The sequence below is a fragment of the Atractosteus spatula genome, chromosome 14 (assembly GCF_055471065.1).
Source record: "Atractosteus spatula isolate fAtrSpa1 chromosome 14, fAtrSpa1.hap1, whole genome shotgun sequence".
In the NCBI taxonomy this organism is placed as follows: domain Eukaryota; kingdom Metazoa; phylum Chordata; class Actinopteri; order Semionotiformes; family Lepisosteidae; genus Atractosteus; species Atractosteus spatula.
In genome coordinates, this window is record NC_142719.1 from 34,530,659 (window position 1) to 34,550,393 (window position 19,735).

Sequence of the window (19,735 nt, forward strand, 5' to 3'; positions counted from 1 at the left end):
TATTAATTGCCATCTAAATATTAAATGCATTACAGTAACTAGAAGCATTAATCTAAAATGTAAATGTGGAAATTTAGTACTTTTTACAGATATCCAAGCTGGACATGCAAAATATTACTACTAAATTCATACTAATATATATGTAGTTACATATATATGTACACATTAATAAAAAGTCATGATAATAAAAAACTACACGTTAATAGAAACAAAATAGGTACTGTATACTAATTATAGTTCCATAAAAATAAAACAGTTTAACCATGTAAAAAATATTTTATTACAGTATAGCATAACAGTGATTTTTTAAACTATTTAAGAGGTTCATTGATGTTTCTTTTGATAAATTTGCTCATCTGTCATCCAAATTTGCTACATTAGGTGTATTTGTTTTCAAGACACAGCTTTATGCCTGCAAGGAAATGTTAAAGCAGGAGCTGATAGATTGATGGATGAATGGATGAATGGACAGGTGGATGGGGAGACTGACTGACATGCCATTCTGTTGTGCAAATGCTAAAGACCATGACTGTTACATGCAGCCTGAACAGTAACAGATGTATAGACTCTTAGAAACAGTCAAGGAAAATAACAGGTTTACTATGTTATTGTTAATACTGATAAAGTCATGTAGTTTGGGGTTTTTCATAATGATTTAAATTAATACTGCCATTGGATTTTCACTTTTTCCATCTGTCTGAGATGTTGACATTTAAGGTGATTTACACGTTAATAAACCTATTTTTTATATACTGTATTACTGTAAGTAGATCAAGGCGGGCTTTCTTGTCCTTTGATTTTATTTCTCCCTTAGGTATCACAACCATAGGTAAGATTCTGTTAATTTCCTTCTTACTCATATTAACCAAAAAACAAGTTGATTTTAGTCTATATCTATGCCAATACATATATGATGAATTCCAAATGTCTCTCAACAAATATGAATATGGAAACATAGACATTCTTTTGCTAATTATGAAAGCACAGAGACTTGTTTCCTTAACAATCAATTGGTCAACAATTAATTTTTAAAACAGTGTACATGTTCTTATGTGCAATATATAAAAACAAATCTAAATGTCTGGACAAATCATAATTTTATCAATACCTATTCTAAGTCATATGTAATTCTGGAAAAGCAATACCTGTAAAAGGTACATACTGTATATAATAGCATGCAAATCTGATTAATGGAAAATTGTTTAGGTTAACAAGCAACATGAAAATTGGTAAGAGGCTAATCTATATTTCTCTAACTGTACCAGGCAAAAAGTGATGGACCCTATTGTGAGTGTGGGGAATACAGAATGTAGTGAAAAAATCTTACTGTGAGTTGAGACATTTAATAGAACGATGTTCTTAAGATTCCTTGAGGAAGATCTCAAGAGTTAGGTGATAACACACCATTTATAGTTTGTCAATTTTGTAAATGCTATGAGCTTCACTTGTGCATTGATTCTGGAAAAGCCAAAGTGACAGAAAGAGATTTTTTAGAAAGTCAATTCAATCATGTCCATGAAATTCCACAGGAGACAAAACCTATACTTTCTTTTCATGATCTTTATAGCCTAGCAGCACAATGTCAAACAGTTCTACAGCTCAGATATTTAATGATGCATCCTGTCCCCTGGGCTCTGGACAAGTAAGTAAGTGTGGTTTCTTGTACCATAAATATACTGGAAATAAATATACTGATTATAGAGGATGCGATATACTGTGTTTTAAATCAAATATTACAATAGTATTTTTTGTCATATACTTTACTACCTCCTTGAAACATTGGGAAATTTAACTGACAAATTTAAGTTTAAAACCTAGGATCGATTGTCACTGGTATTATTTAAAAATGTCCCAACATCTTAAACTTCTCAATAACAGAAATTAACGTTGGCAAAGCATTTAGCTTACTGTCAGTCAACAGTGACAGTGTACAGTAGCCCACATCCCACCTTTGTGTACTTAATATTTTTCAATGAAATCAAAGTCAATGAAGGTACTCACAAATCAAAGACAAGATAGTGGTGTCCCTCTTCAGAGATACTGTCATGAAGTCTCACTGAAAAACAATAGAGTTGTATGTAAAACTCTAGGTTTGGGTATGTTGCTGGAGACACAGTTATTGAAAAATGTTTTAATCCCTGTTCGTGAAAAAAAATTAAAAACACAGTAGAAAAGAAGGATTTTGGGGTGGGTTTGGATTCTTAAACTAACCTCTAAAAAAAGTACAATTTAAAATGTTATTGTCGTCACAGAATTTACCTGAACAGGACCAAAACTGGGAACAGACTTCAGACCTCCTTATGTCATTCAATAAGAGAGATGTAAAATGAAGAAAAGGCTAGACGGCAATTTTAACTTTTCCTCTTCCTCTTGGTCAACTGCTGTAAATGGGCTGGTCTTGGCTTGTCACGTTATAACCACAATTGAAAATACAAGAACCAGAGTGATGTTCCCTCAGACTAAAGCCAGTCATCAGTGGGGACTCACTTAGAAGTCATATGTTTGCTTTCAGTAATCAGACAAAAAAACTATTTGTGAATGATAGTGTACGTTTTTTCACCACACATATTAACTATTTGTGCAACCCAGTATTAATCATAAATTCAAGTTACATAATCACATTTAGAAGCAAATATAAAATACTGATATGCACTATTTCTGACTGTATATTGTCTGCAGGTTTGAATGACAAAGCAAAGAGTAACTTCAGAATTATAACCTAATGTAGTGCCCTCTCAAAATATCCACTAAGCAGCCTCCCTTCACAGATAAATTGATTTATTGGTCTCCTCTTTTTTATATCAGATCACATGGGCTGCTATTAAAAAACAGTGTTAACATACAGTACATCAAGCATAAATACAAAATCAGCTACCAAATGAAAACTAAGCTACCGAAGATACTGGTTTTAAAGTTCTGACTCCTTTATTTAATGTTTAGAATAATGAGGTTTAGAAAATGGATATATTTGGAGTTCTAGATTGCATTCCCACAAGTATATAGTTTTCAGGGAAAAGAAAGAAGTGTTTAGTGTGTGTGGGTGTGTGTTTGCCGTTTGAAAACACGTGTGTATGTGTGTGGGAGCAGGAGAATGAGATTAAATGGAATACTGCATTTTAGATGTCTTAACCTGCCAATACCATTGCAGAGCAATGTGTTTACATTACATAAGCCTTTCCTTCAGGAGTGATTTTAACATGTAGTTCAGCAGTACAATTGAATGCAGAAATATTTTATTTTTTACATTTTTGAGGAAAATGCTTTAGGGTCGTTTATTTACATTTTAATCCCTGCCATTTCATCATTTTTAAAGAATGTTTGGACTTTGCAACATACTACATAGTTGATTGTAAATTTGAATTTGTGGAGTATCATGGAGTCAGACTGTCTAAATCTAATTAAAATTTACCTACATCTAAAACTGAAAACAGAAGCTGTGTGTCATAATAAAGGAGCAGAACAGAAATGCTGATGAAACTTTCTAAACAGAGCCCACCACTTTATTTGTTCAATATTCAACTCACTATTTAACGACAGAACAGGGTGTTTACCATGATTGGCAATATGTTGCTGTGTTATAAATGAATACCTTACATAGCATCTATGTGAAATTACTGCCACCCATGAAATCACAAAGAGTAAAAGTGTCACAAGCTAGAATATGCCATCTGGTAGTGGCAGTTTTCATGCCTAGAGAGGAAATTGTGACAAATGTTCTGAGTTCCAGTTCCAGGAGAGTCTTGTGAAACACAAGACCCAGAAGTGTTATATTTCTGTTTAATCCAGGTGAAGTGACAGTCATTTAAAAAGAGTGAAAGATCTAAGGAACATATTTTCTAAGTACCTAAGAAGTCACAGTTTACATTCTTCATATTTTCTCCACTATCCAGTCTATTTTCTTTTAAAATTAGATGGGGGTTAATGCTTAGTATAATGAAACATTTTGAATTTGTGTTGTAATTTGTATTGTATTAGAACACAAATCCTAATTGAATATTATTGGCAGAAATCGAATTTGTGAGAAAGCTGTACCTCTCCTGTGGGCAGTGTAACTGAGGTGGTATAGCTCTAGTCTCAGATGGGCTGTGGGTTCAAGAGCACACTGCAGACACTGCTATTGCACATTGGGTTAGGTTACTTTACCTCAAGTGGTCCAGTCCAGCCATCTGTGTAAATGAAAACCAGCATTGCTGGGCATATAGGCCTTGTGATGGACTGGTGCCCAATCCAGGGTGGAGAATCACTTTATGCCTAGAAAGCAGGATAAAATCTGGCCCAATGAGCCATTGAGTATGCTGAATTGGGATTGCCCACCTGATTATTCCTCTTTATTTTTCTTTCCCTGGGGTTATTATCAGAAGTATTTTAATATTGTTTATTATCCAGCTGCACTATTGTGTATTGTGCGATTTGGCTTAATTTTGGTTTAGAAACCAAGCAGCTTTCTTTATCATGCTAACATTCCTTCAGGCACTTCATGAGGATCTACTGTATGGTTCATTTGGGAAGAGGACTTGGCTGTTCATTTGTTTCATATCCTAAGCATATCTTTTTTTTCCCCATTGGAGACACAATTGTATAAGAGGAATGTTTAAGTGTGTTTGAATTCCTTATGCTCCAGATCTACCAACTGTAAAGGACTTCACTATATCTGACTATGCAATATATTCGATTAATTACATAATTGACAAACAAATCAGAACACCCCTGAGGAATTAAGCCTCGCACCCTTGTTCAAAATAACAGTAAATAGCTGCAACATTCCTGACTGATGAGGTTACACTTGCTGAATGGCTGATCTTTCAGCTGGAGTTTTTCTTAAAAGATCCTTGTATGCAACTGTATAAATTTAAATGGTAATTTCTGGACAGAAATTGTGGCAATTATTCAATGATACTTTTTCTCTATATATTTGTTTACTACCCAATTATTATTATAAATCAGTTTCACCCTGGGGTGTCTTAACCTGGCTCAAAATGGTTTTGTTCTGTTATGTGGCATACTGAAAGAAGTGCAGTAGCTTCACAGTTTTCAGTCAGAAGCATGAAAAATATCTTGGAGCTTGGCAGTTTACAGTTTTCTATCTGAATGTAAAGTGACACACACAGAAAAGCAAATTAAACTTACACGGATGAGTGAAGCGGCTTTCCAGTGTCAATTATCTTGCATGGAACATGATCTCGGAGCTTATTTTATCATGATTTACTTGGAACTGCCTTGTAACAGTGTCATTTCAAAACCCATAGATTTTGCATGCTGTTTAGAAAAATTATTTCGAAAATATCTATACTTTACATTTTGTGTTGTGCGAGCATTTTAATTTCCTCTAGATGTTTGTTGAACAGGATTTTGAAAAAAAAAATCTTCTAATGTATGCATACACGTCTTAATACACATTTGGTAGATCTGATTGATTTGTATAACTCAGCACCTTTAATGATCCATCGAATCCCGTAACCAAACTTGAATGCTTGTTTTAAACATTTAGAGTAATGTGAAAATACTCATTCTAAAATCACAGTACATTCCAGTGAAGTCTCTTACTATGACCCAGAATGGCATTCTCCTACCTTGTTCCTTTGAATAATCTTTGCCTGAATGGAAAGAGTCATTAGCCCTATACACAAGCAATTACACTGGACAAATGTCTTTGTGATAATTGCACAGCCATGTGACTCCTCTGCAGTTGTAAAGGCATGATAAAGGCAATGTTTACATGCTGTGGGGCGCATCCATTTGTGATTCTAAATGACTTGAAACACCTCACTTTCAATTACTGAATTAGTGTGCCAGCAGGACCTACAGTATATTAAACAATCAGTATTTCAAGTAGGCAGATGAAGGGCCTGGATCTATCTTTGTATCATTGTGAGTAAAACCTAAAAACAGCCATAATATGTTTTCTGAATTTTTATGGAAATAGTAGACTCTTTCTCATGGTTTGAATTGTTCTGTTTTCCCACTAGATGGATGTTTTCGCTTGGGTTGTAAAACAGTGGCTCTCAATATCCTGTCTAAAAGGGTCTTTATTTCATTCTTAAATCAGGCACTTTCATTTGTGAAAATTGTTCTTTCCCCAGTACTCAAATAAAAGAGGCAAGAAGAGTCATGTGAGGGTGATTAACTGAGTTAGACTTCAGTTGTCTTGTTTGCAAATTTGCAAATTAGTCATGTATACGGCAGTGAAGATTTTGTTTGATTAACCAATATAGGATTGATTATTTCACTGCGTTCATTACAAAAAGAGCTAATACAAAGAGAAGCTTAAGTACTTTACTATTTTTCACTGCTGAACTCTGAATAAGCTATTTTCAACTCATTACCATTGGCATGATTTTTATGTTGTGTATTTGTTTCCAAACATTCTTAACCAGAACACAAAAACAGTCAGTCATGCTCCTGCCTCACAGCAGCCTCTGGACTGGGACACCTTCTGTGTGTAATGTACACCTTCTCCACATGGGTTTTCTGAAAATCTTCCCATGTAAGCTTCTGTACTTACTGTACTATACAAGGTGTCTTTAAATTGTCTCTGTGTGTGCATGTGCTCCCACTAATGGGCTGGAGTCCTGACCAGGGTGTAGTCCCACCTTGTCCCCTATGCTTCTAGGACAGGCTGCAGGTTGCTGTGTCTCTACCAGCAGTAAGTGGATTTTTAGTAATAGAAAAAAAATATATAATTGTATGGTTCTGCCCTGTAGTTTGGATATTAACATTAAAAGCACAACTTTTAGGTGTGATCCTTAATCTGCCCAGTAATAATGATAACCAATGATTGACAAAGAGCCAGTAGTTATAGCTTTGATGTAGTAGACATTATTGGAATATGTAGTTCAGGTGGGTAGCTGCGTCAGCATGCATAGTCTGCAAAGGAACAAGTTATAGGTTTATTCCATGCTGAAAAGAGAAGAGAGAAAACCCAACGGTTTGGCTGTGAAGCCTTCTTCAGGTGTGAGAAAGACAGGGCAGACAGCAAAGATTAAAGAGCACAGAAGAACAAAAGCTGGGAGAGAGGAGGAGGCAGGAGGGGCAGAGAGGCCACTCAGGTAGTAAAAAGTGGAGAGGGGTGGAGAAAGGTGCGAAGTCAAAACCAGTTTGAGAATAGAGAAGATTACACGAAAACAAGTCGGTCATTGAGAGAAGGGGGATGGTGTGAACCTAGTTTCAGGATGAGTTTAGTTTCTGTTGTTTTTCTGCTATGGGAGTTGAGAAACCCTTCTTTGAGAACAGAGACAGAAAGATCAGTGTGATCATGGCCATCTGAGGTGAAATGAGAAACTACTGACTTGGAGAAATCTTTCATCTTCACAGCCCTGACATGTTCTCTGTAGTGGTCTCCTAGTCTCCTTCCTATCTCCCCAACGTAGATAGCTGGGCATTTTGTGCAGGAGATACAGTAAATGAGGTTGCTGGAGGTACAGGATGTCGTCTGGGTGAATCGGAATTGACCTGAGGGTCCCTGAATGAGCGTGCTGTTAGATATGTACTTGCAGCGAGTTCTGTTGCAGGGGAAGGTGCCTGGTGGGGATGATTGCCGAGTGTGGTCAAGAGAGCTGTGAACCAGGAGTTTACGTAGATTGGGTGGTCGGCAGTATGAGATGGAACAAGTAATAGGTTTATTCCATGCTGAAAAAAAGAAGAAAGAGAACACAACGTTTCGGCCGTGGAGCCTTCTTCAGGTGTGCGAGGCAGTATGAGGCAGTATGAGATGATTGGGTGGTTAGAAAAAAGGGTACCCATGGAGGGATCGCCTTGTAAAATGAAGTAGTGGTTAATAGTGGTCCTGGGGATAGAAAGTGTGTTAGAGTGGTAGGGAAGCACCAAAGGAATGAGACCGCATTATTGGAATATGCAGGGTATAAAGCAGAATAATAGGAATTTGCCCAAGCAGATCTCAAAAGGAAATGTAGTACAATGTGTTTTTTTTATTTCCTACTCTGTCTCTTTTTTCTGTTTAGGTGAGGTCTTGGTGTTGTGTCTTACTTAATTTGAAAAGTCTCACATAATTAAAACTTTCAAAACTAAACATGACAAATCTTGAAAAATCTTAAAAAGGGCAATCACCTATAATGCGTCCTTCATCACCGGCTTAATTGACACAAGAGTCTTAAGCATTAGAAAATCGATCTACTATTTACAGGGTGTAGTTTCTATTAATTGCATTATGCTGAATACATAATGTAAAGAATTAGCTGCTGCACTGCGCGTGATTATTGCTCCTGGCTTTTCTATTGTATTCAGTTTAGAAAACAACATTGTGTTAGTAAAATGAGAAAACATTTTGATTCTCTGCCATCCCAATTCCTTTATAAAGTTTAAATGTTGAGATAAAAAATTATACAAATAAGTCAATGGCACGGTAACAGAATTTCATAAACTATCTTCATTTGTTTTGATATGATAAATCCAGGATTATTTGCTTCTGTTTTATAGCAATAATATTCTATCTTTTTTCGGTCACAAAATAATGCTTGAAATCTTATCTTGTAGGATATACATGCAAGAAAATGTAGCTGCTTATTGTTAATATTAAGTGATTTATATAAATCTCCATGTTAACAGATCTCTTATTTTGTTTACACTTTTTTTCTTTCTTTGACATATATATTTTAAAAGGTTAAAGACAAACACAGCTTTGATATACAATAACAACAAAGATAGCTACAGGGAAATAACTTAAACATGAATAGGATATGTCATGTCTGCAACCATCTGTGTCAGTGTGTCACTGGAGACAAAATGTCTGACTGCTGTGTTGTATATATATGCAAGGAGGAGTCCATTATATAAAAGCTTTGATTATTACAAAGTTATATGTTTAAAATTAGTCATGCACATTAAATCAAATTGGATTCAGTTGGATTCAGTTATTATTGCATCAGGGAATTCACTAAATCCCATCTACTGTACAGCACAATGAAGATCAGCAATTTAACATACAAGGTACGTTGTCATATAGCATCCTTTCACATTTATTGAAACAAGAAAATAAACCCTTAATTAAACCTTCTTGAAAAAATAGTATTTGATTTGCCTTTGGAAATATGAAATAAGTGTGTGTAATTCAATTATAGGTCTGGCTTCTTTTGCAGTATGTTACACAACTGCTCACTCTACGAGCTATAAGTTGCTTATGTATTTTCAGAAGAACTAGTGTTTGATGAACAAAATGCCAGTTCCATACATTCCATTATAGCTTAATTAAAACCATTTATTCAATCAGGAAGCTATATTCTTTTTGGTTCTCCATAACCAGGTTTTCATACCGTGGTTGTGTGTTTAGCATGGTATTTAGAATTGTGTAAGCTTAGAGTGGAGAAGAAAATGATTGCTTAAAAGTATAAATGAGCCCCCATGTGAATAATGAAAAGAAAACCAGAACAGATGAAGGCATTTCAGACAGTGCAATACTGTTTAAATTAATCAACGGGCTACTGAGCTTCTTTGATTTTATTGCTTAATGCACATATACCCAGTGTCCATTAAAACTTTTGAAATAAATATTTAAGCACCTTTTTAATAATAGAACAAAGGAAGGCAAGTCCTATTAAGTGTTCTTTATGTTCTGCAGACTTACATAATTTTGAATGAGACAATGAAAGAAATGCTTCTTCAGTAACATCCTTCTCTGTGAGAGAGTGTGAGACACTTTAAGAACAAAATGCAATCCCTCCCTCATGTACACCAACCCCCAGGTTATCTCGGTGCATTATGTAGTCGTGGTTTCCATGGAAATCAATGATTACAGTTTTACACAATGAGACATGCCTGCTTTGATGTGGTCAAACATGCGTTTTCTGGGTTTTGCAGATATTCAGAAAGAAAGTCAGTGTAAGTAACACAAGAGAATTCAAGCTGCATTTACAACTAGGTTCCACTACCTTAATATTCCCCTCAAAGGCAAATATACATTGAGAAACATATACAGTACTGTACCAGTACCTCCCATTACTTCTCTTCATGCTTTTTGACATGTAAGCTCACACAATGTATGTACTGTAGATAAATTGATTGATAACCCCTAATGTGACTAAATTGTTTGAAAGTCATACAGCCAGTGTCTGAGGCTTAGAACTGAAACCGAGATCATTAATTGACAGTTTAACTCACATAATGTTCCTGCTTTCCTTGATAATGCAGTTGGTCCCTTGTATGTAACATTATTGAAAAATCTCTCAAGTTAGGCAAGAGGTTTAAACTACCCAGATTATTACAATTTGTGCCAACTGAGGTCAAGTTCTAGTTGTTTGCCCTGTTAAAAATTATATAATGTAATACATAATATTATTATGGAATGCCACCTGAAGAAGGCTCCACGGTCGAAACGTTGTGTTTTCTTCTCTTTTCAGCATGGAATAAACCTATTACTTGTTCCTTTTCAGCCTATGCATGCTGACACGGCTACCCACCTGAATTATAATATTATTATTATGTAATATATACTGTAATATATATGTTTTTTTAGGATTTTCAAGATTTTTTTAAAAAGAAAGTCTCCACTATTTACTTGGTAAAGAAGAAAGCTCAAACATCTGAGAAATTAATTACATCTTCTTTTCTCTGTTAACGGTGTGAGTTATTTGATGTAGCATTCAATTTTCTGCCCTTCATCATGATCTGAATTTCACTGCCCAGACTGCTTAATTACAAATGATTGACAGTGCTTCCAATAAAGCACATACCTTATTAAAACACAGTCAAAAAAAAGTTTACTTAGGGGAAACTAGAATAAAAAAGGATCATCCTGACAACTATCAGAGATTACACAATGTAGTTCAGTTCAGGAATTTAATAAGGCAGAGTTATTTCCGACCTAATGAAAAACTGGGCAAAATTTATGAAGTTCTTAGCAAGAGAAATCAATCTATGCCATAAGCTGAGAAATTGCAAAAATGTTCTGACCTGATTCAATTTCTCATAGGTAGTGATGAGGACTTATGTGAATAACATCTAAAACTCAACCTCAATTAAAATTTCATTCATGCACTTTCCATAATGTGTTTTCCTCTGAAACCAATTGTACCAATCTCTTTGATGGCAAAATATACAAGTGCGTTTAAGATTTTCTGTTAGGCTGCTGTATGACTTAAACATAAGATTTGGTAGCAATGGTAGCAATTTTACTTTACAGTAAAAAAAAGATATTCATTCACAATAGAATTTTATTTTACATATAATTATATAGTACTACAATAGATAAAGCTCTGTCAGGAAGCTGGTGAAAGTTTGACATTTTTGTGTACCATGGAACAGCAGTGGAAAAGCAGGAGAGCCAGTAAATTCTATTTGATTAATTCTATTCTATATTCTATTGAAACCATGCCCCGCTAGCACACTTTAAAGTCCAAAAACAGGTCTGCATTGTCTTTGGATTATTTAAGATATATTCTTGCTTCTCACTCTAGTATCCAGTACTATGCCTTAATTGTTACTTAATTTGTTACTTTGTTCCTCCTCTTTTCTTTTTATCTTAAAACAGTAAACACTCATTCACTAAAACAACAACACGTACACTCAACAGGTAATCAAATATTTTGAAGTCGGCAGCTTCAAAAAAGTAGTTTTTTCTGTGTTGCATATTAATGTGCTTACTAGCAACGACTGGTGTCATTGTTTTAAACCTATTAAAACAACAATTTTAAACCTATTTTCTTTCATTAATTGTTGTTCTTAAGTTGTGATTAAATTCCTGTTGATTATTAATTTGTGTTCCATAGGTCATGCTAATTTGATGTTATATATGCTTGTGTAATTGTTGCTTGATTCTGTCTTTAAGGTGTTGTAGGTAGTTGTTAAAACAATTAACTTTTCTGCTTTAAATGTTTCTGACTTTGAATAATGAGGATATACTGTATTTTCTTGCACAGCACAAGAAAAGTTTGAATCTGTTTACTTTCTGTTCAGGTTCTACAATTTTACATACAGGACATTAAAGAGGCATACAGTATATATATTAAAAAGGGTAAGTGAGAGAAAAGGCTAAAACTGAGATCAAACACTGAAAACAGAGATACTGTACATGTAATGGACTCCCCAAGTAACTGGCAATGAAATTAGTAAAAAAACATGTTCTTATCCTTTCAGATACAGACCTGAGCCATGGGGATTTTGCACCTGCCTTCTGGCATAGTACTGAATTTAATGAGCATCCATGCCAATTCATCTAACATGTTGCTAGTGGCTCATGGATATAGGTGGGTGGATTCTGGCATTCTCCTGATAACATTCTCCCACTGCTCTGAATGAAGCCAGCCGTTTTCCATGTCTTCCAAACACCGATAAAACAAATCAAAACTGCTTTCAAAATCCACATGAAATATACAAAGTAGGTATTAGAACTTGAAATATTCTGCATGGCAAGTGGACAGATGCTATAAAATGCAATTAGTTTTGACTATGCATGTTTGTGTGTGTTGCATTGGAACACAAAATGCTTGTTACTTTCCTATTTAAAGTCATGTGGATCAAAATGTATCTGTTATGCAACATTGTTAATTATTTTCACACTGACTCCTCAGAATTTTCATCAGTTCTTTGAAATGGTCCTCACTTGATCTGCCTCCTTAACTAAGGATATTGTGTTTAATGTATCCCCTTTACCGTACATAAGTGAAAGTTCATTAAAAGGAGAAAAAAAAAGAATATCCACTTTCTGACCTTATTAAATGCCCTGACCCATCGTATCAAAGTTCCCAGTGATTAAACACTGGTTGTTACTTCTCATTTCTTTTTAGCCTGTCAGAAAGAACTCTCAAAATCAGAAGAGGATGAAAATAACTGGGAATGAATAATGCAGCTGATAATGTCTAAAGCAGAGAGCAGGAACTGCATTATTTAACATTTGAGATACTAAGAAAAGCCTTGAACGGCCTCTTAATCAGAAAATTACACACAATCCTGTGAAGCTGTTCATGCTAATGCTTTTGGCAGAGGAGAGTGTATACCTCAAATGTGAGGAATTTCTAAATCAATGACTTTCATTACATTCCTAATTAATGTTTGTATGTCAGAAATTGAATCAAAGCAAAACATGAACAAATTTATTTTACAGTTTCATTTGAAAGGGTATTGTGTGCACAATTGTGTCATAAAAACTCTTTTCCTGCATTTTGAGGGCACATCTGTATAAAAATAAACCTGACAGAAAACTGGCTTTATATCTTTACATAAAAACTAAATAATAGCATCACATACTCCTAGTGTTTGAAAAAAAAAACTGTTATTTAATGACAATGTTATAGTATCAAGGCTTAATCTTTACATATTGCTAAAAACATAAGACAATTAATAACCAAAAAGATTACTAAAAGGAAAATGGAGGCTTTCTTTCATGTTTGGTGATCTGTACTATATGGATCATATTATTCAATGATTCTGTGCATTTGAAAGTCACAACAAGGTCTAGCAGATGCTCAGTTCAGTTTTGTTTTGGATTTTTCTCAAAACGTTTTGCTTTAGAATTACAAAAACATACTATTCAAGAATAAAACTCACCAATATTTGGGTGCTTCAAAAGCCTGCAGATACGAGCTTCTCTTTCCAGCTTCTGGTGGTCTGTAAAAAATAAAATGTACACCCTGTAATTCCTTGTAGATGTAAGGTTTTTAATGTGTAAGGTCTGTTCATTTTCTATAGTTTCATACTGGGAGCAGCGTAGGTCTAAAGCTCTCAGATGCGTTAGGCTTATCCATCCATATTTTTTAAACATTTTTTATGGATTGCTTTAAATCTGATTTATTTCTGATCAATGTGGTCAATCCTTCATAACTTTTTAGGTACACTTTTCTATATTTTTGAAGATATTTGTGATTGCTTTGTTTTTGTCTTAGAATTACTACTAAAAACCTTCTGAAAAAGTTTTCTTCTTGTGTCAGTGTGGCATTTCCATCCAGCAGTATAACAAAGTCATATTATTATCCATCATAGAACATATTTACAGTTAAGGAACAAGTATTAGGTTTATTCCATGCTGAAAAAAGAAGAAAGAGAACACAACGTTTCGGCCGTGGAGCCTTCTTCAGGTGTGACACCTGAAGAAGGCTCCACGGCCGAAACGTTGTGTTCTCTTTCTTCTTTTTTTCAGCATGGAATAAACCTATTACTTGTTCCTTTGCAGCCTACGCATGCTGACGCAGCTACCCACCTGAAATATTTACAGTTAGTAAAGCTAGTCAGCAGAGCGAAAACAAGAGTACAGTTATCTGCAGTTTTGGCAAGGTTAAATTTACCGCAATAAAAATAAATGCTTAGTCCACAGAAATCAGACAATAATTGTTTGTATAACATTACAGGTGTTAATAAATAGATTTGAAAATGTGTAGTATGTCCTTCGACCTGTGTGGAAAGAAAGTTCTTGCCATAAAATAAAGCTTGTTAATCACCAATAGCATCTGTAATTCTAATTCTATTAAGGCAGTGCAGCATAGCGGCTGGTATTTTATGTTGAAAAGCTTTATGTTTGAGTAAGGCTCTCTTGCATAGGTGCCAAAAGATTATCTACTGGATGTATTATGTTGGCACACATAGGAGAGAAATGCACATCTCCTTATTTGGCATCCTCTCATAATAGGGAGATATTACATAAAAACATACAGTACATTGTTTATTCCAGTCACATGCCTTTAAAAAAACATTATTTTCAGAGAGTATTACAGTATATTGTGTATATTCATCTATATATCTGCAATTGTTATAAAAACTAAACTTAAAAAAACCTTAACTTGGCATGGATAAAATAATTTTGGTCCAAATGTGTTTTTTGTGAATTATACATTTTTAAAAGAACATTATTGGTGTTATGAATCTAGTTTTTTTATAATTTTCGATATGCTTTGCAAACAAAACTCCAGCCTGTGAGTCTGTAAACACATTGCAAATCGCTACCCATTTCTTGCCAGAAAAAGATTTTTGGATGAGTTTTATGGTCATTATCACTGCAGAATATAATAAATTCTTCAATAATACCGTATATCCATATTTAATTTCTAAATGACATAATCTGTTGTCCAAAATACAAACCCCAGCCATTTTTGTCATTGACATTTGTTTTTGTCAATAATACATTTGATGTCTATCTGTGCATGTCCCAGTATCGCCAGGCCAGAGGGGAGAAAAAAAACTTTCAGATTAGAATTTTTCTCTTCTGAGAATTCCTCAGTAGCTAATTCTAATTTTAAATTTTGTTTTATAGATTTTCTAATCTGGACTGTGAAAGATTACCCTCTGTTTATCAGACACAGCCTTGAGGTTCATTAAAGTAGTGATAAACCTTTGAAATTGAATAAATGAGATGGAAACAAGATTACATTTCTCTTTATATTCCATCTACATTCCACTGTTGTGTCCGCTGGATAACTCTGGTTAACTGTAACGGCTAATTCATTGCATGCCTGCAATATTCTGCTAATTACTGCCAAGTAACCCTTTCAAGCAAAAAGAAAATCTCCGACATCAACAACATCTTACTTTCTTTTGCGATAAAATCAGATAAAAATCAAAATAAGACACTAAGTGAATGCGCGGATTTTAATGAGTTTCTTGTCAGGAAAATGTATTGGAGTTCTAGATGCACCACCAATTAAATTAAAAGAACTATAACATTTTGAGAGACGATTTGTCGGGAGTAAAGATGAATTAGAGAACTGAATGCTTTTCTCAGGTTAGTTCTATCTTAAAAGGTTCTCTCTTCCCTTCATTCATCTGTTAGTGTGAGTCACGGGCACTCGCTTAACTGTGCGACGAGATACGTATGCAAAGTACAGCCAGCGACCCACAGGTGACCTTGATGCGGAGGAGGAAGGTATACGGGTCACGCTGAGACACCACTGACGACTTTCTCCCACTAATGAAAGCATGGGGGTGGAGAAGCCGCACGCTAATAATGCAGTTTAGCAAAATAAAACGTCTCTCCTTTACCGAGACGAGAGGTTTTTGAAATATTAATCAGCCATCCAAATTTTAATAACGATGAAAAAAATCAGTAATATTTTTTTTTCTGTTCGTTGCATAAAACTGGTTTGCAATTGAGCTAGCAGAAAAGTGCTCTACCCGCAGGCTCTCGGCAAGAACTTTCAAGGGCTCTTTTCCTGGATGTCTCTAGCTTTCTTTGTACACTTGAGCCTCCTTTTTCTAAGCAATACGTGTCATTTCTAACCGTGCTTGATGAAAATTGTATTTATTTTTCCCAATTATTTGCCATCTTTACATAATCAAAATAAACCAAATACATGCGTAGGATATGAATACAGCTTTCTTTTGTCTGACTAACATGCAACAATGAAAATGACAGATAAATGAAATAGTACAAACATTTTACTGAGTAAGGCATGTCAGAATATCGTTTTCATCATTTTCCATGCAAAATGACATCTTACTCGTGATACCTTACAGGAAAACTAAAAAAGGGCTGGGATTTTAAAATGCACCAAATGTAACATCCTATAGAAAAAAAAGTGTTATTCATAGTACATTTTAAGAATTATTTTATGTTTACTATGTCTGTTTTAAAAAAGAAAAACTTTGTTTTATTTTTCATAGGAATAGTAATGAAGAGTCTCTTGTGCTTCTCGTGTATTTCATGTTGCTTTGTATTTAAGTGACATAACCTTTCATTTTCACCGCAAAAAAAGAAATAACTTTCTGATCATGAAAAAATAAACTTGTTTGGGTATTTATAAAACTGACAGCTGCCAACTTCTTTTACTGTATATATCAAATGATCCAATGCCAGTTCCAAGCCAAAAAAAAAACGAAGAAACTTCACATTAGGAAGAACATTTGTTTGTAAAGCCTTCATGTTGATAATCGTCATGATGTGGAACGAAGGAACAGGCTTAGGTAGAATGTATTCCATAGGCAACACTCAAGATCAATATCCAGATTCTGTAGGAAATTTCCAAGAGGGCACCGCATAAAAGCTAGATAAAGTAGAAAAGGCCAGCTGATAAGCACGATGAGCATGCATGAGCATGCATTCCACAAGCAGGGAAAAGGACATTTGTGAAATGGCAGATAAGATGATGCAATGTGTTCTGGACACCGAGGCCTCAATGGGCTCATTGATTTACTTAGTACAGTAGATATGGCTATCCAAGAATCAACTGAGCACACTGAAACACAGAATCTGGAGGGGAAAGGATGGTATAGTTTGGTCTAATATGATAATAGTGTGCTGATTATATAAAAAAAACCTTATTGCAGACATGCAAAGGACACTTGAACATGTACAGTACACGAATACAAGCAGAAAAAACTCAAGAGGATTATATGATAGTGAGGAAATTGGAAAGGGGGTGAAAGACTGCAAGATAATCCGAGAATATTAAGTTGCCACACAGTGTAGAAAGTTAGCCATGAACATGAGGGTGAAAGGAGTGAGGTAAATACCAAAGGATTCAGGAAATGTAGGTGTGGAAGCTGTGGTAAGACTGATGGTGACAGAGATGGCAATGCGTTGATGGATTTGTGAAGTCATAAAGATTGACAGAGTAAGGGATACTTACATTTAAGGACTGGTGAATGTGCAAAAAAGAAAACTGGCACAGTATGAGTAAGTTTAAAGACATTGCCAGAATAACACTTTCAGAGAGAAGGACAAAAGGAAGACTGAAGGGGGAGGAGGACATATACTGTATTTTCGAGGGAGGTGAAGGAGAAGGAGTTGAAAGAAGACTTATGTGACCAAAGCTGGGGAAGAGCCAGGATCTGCAACGTCAACCACATTCAGCCAAGACAAGAGAGGAAGAAAATAAAACTGTAGCCCAGCTCTTTTTGTTTTGTTATTGGACACAGCAAATCCATGGTGGTTGTTAAATCTCAACACCTGGCACCACAAAATCACACAATGTAAACAACCTTGTATTACTTTGTCTACACCTAAGTTTGATAACATGCTAAAACATGTCCAAATATTTTTACATATACAATTTTTATTAGATCTTAATAATGCCTATCTAATAGTATATATTGGTATTCAGACTAGCAATGAGCTTAAATTTCACAAAATTACTGTTAAGTAATTTTTAAGTGTATTTAATGTTTAGGAACTGTCTGAATAACATTTTGTTTGTTGTATGGTATTCTACTGTATATTTTTAGGATTCAAAGACTTTTTGCCATTGCTTTGTAAAAATATATCTTAGCTGCCAAGGTATTTGGTAGATTTCTCAGTTTGTTGCTAGGCAACTCAGCTGAATTCACTGGGAACAGAATTATGAAAGAAGAAATGAAAAAAAAATGAGTCAAGTTGTTCTAACCCTGAATTAATCCACCAATTCTGTGCCTGTCATTTTTAGAAGTAAAGCAAACTGTGCAGGGTCTGTTACATCTGGACAATGAGCAGTATAAAGTTAGCCCTTATTTTGGATCCGATTGCTTTTTATCAGTGTGTTACCTTGCGTGAAGACTTTTTATATTTGTGAACAGGCATCTGTGATGTTCCCCAGTGCTTTGCTGTTTTTACACAACATTGCCAACTTCAAAAGCATCCCCACCTGTGAAAGCAGCTCAGTCAGTGTTGGTGTTTTTCACTGTTTCCTGACAGGCGAAGGTCTGAACTCCAGCAAAGCCATGCCATCCAGCTGAGATCTTGGACTCAAGAAACTGCTGTGAGTGGAACACTTTTTCTCAGTATTCTCCTTCTTTTTCTTTGTTAGTTGTTTTTTAAAAGATACTAGGTGTTTAGAATATATATTTTAAATGTCTTTCTCTGTATTTTTCTCATACTGGATTGAACCTGCATGTTTTTTTATTTATGTCACCCTAAAATGGATAAACGCTACATGCTGTGGAATGAATTATGCTGCAAACAGTCCACACAAAGCACCATATGTTTAGGAGTTTCCTGATGTGTCCTGTTAAGTGCAATGACATTTCCTTTTCTCCCATCCCATTAAGGACCATTGTGTGTAATCACAGTTCCCGTTTTGATGCTTAAAACTGAAATGAATCAAAGATTTGCTGCAGCGTGGTCAAAAGTAAAGGTTGACATTAAAAGACATCAAAAGATATCAATAGTGATGAAAATTCCAACCAATGAAAATATATTCTACTGTATGTGAGCTATTATTATTTTTTAGGATTAAGTTAGTTTTTTATTGTGTGAAAATACGGATAGCTTGTGGTTAATCTTTTATGTAAGCATAAAATATTCTGAAATAAGAGTTCGGAAATAGAGAAAATATCTAGTTTGCTTCTGGAAGTATTGCCTACCGTTTGACGTTTACTAGGTAGCAGAGTGATTTGCTTTAAACTTTAGTTTCTGGGCCTTACGCTGAAAAACCTTCTCAAATATTCTAAAGTCTTTGTTTAATTAAAAAATCGGCTCAAGGTTGTCATTCATCACTACAAAATAAATAATTACCTTTGGTCATCTAATTGCAGTGGGAATTGGTCATGTGATTTGCATATAAATACATTTCAGAGTGTAAATACCACATAATTAAAGTGTGAATCTACTGCAATTAATGTACCTGTAGCTTGAACTGTATCAGAAATGACAGAAATGGAGTTTGTTGTATATCTAACCTGTAACTTCTTATTTTTTCATTAAAACATATCAAAATGAACTTTGTAATAATCTCAGAAGACTTTTAAGTTTGAACTAACAATTAAAGAAACCGAAGCGCATACGATTACAATGAGAACTGTAAAATAATAATTAAGAACTATTTTAAACTATATCTCACTGTATATTTCTGCTGTGCAAAGAAATCATGTTTGTTTAAATAAGAAAATG

General features: G+C 34.8%; 1 protein-coding gene across 4 annotated transcripts in view; it reads right to left on the bottom strand.

Moving 5' to 3' along the window:
* Nucleotides 1-19,735, bottom strand: part of camk2a (calcium/calmodulin dependent protein kinase II alpha) — an 82,493-nt gene that overhangs the window by 40,930 nt on the left and 21,828 nt on the right. For all 4 annotated transcript variants that reach the window (XM_088931862.1, XM_088931861.1, XM_088931863.1 and 1 more), the window contains exons 3-4: nt 13,495-13,554; nt 2,002-2,056 (exon numbers count right to left, since the gene is read on the bottom strand). In XM_088931862.1, coding sequence (XP_088787988.1) covers nt 2,002-2,056; nt 13,495-13,554 — 115 coding nt within the window. The remainder of the gene's footprint in view (nt 1-2,001; nt 2,057-13,494; nt 13,555-19,735) is intronic.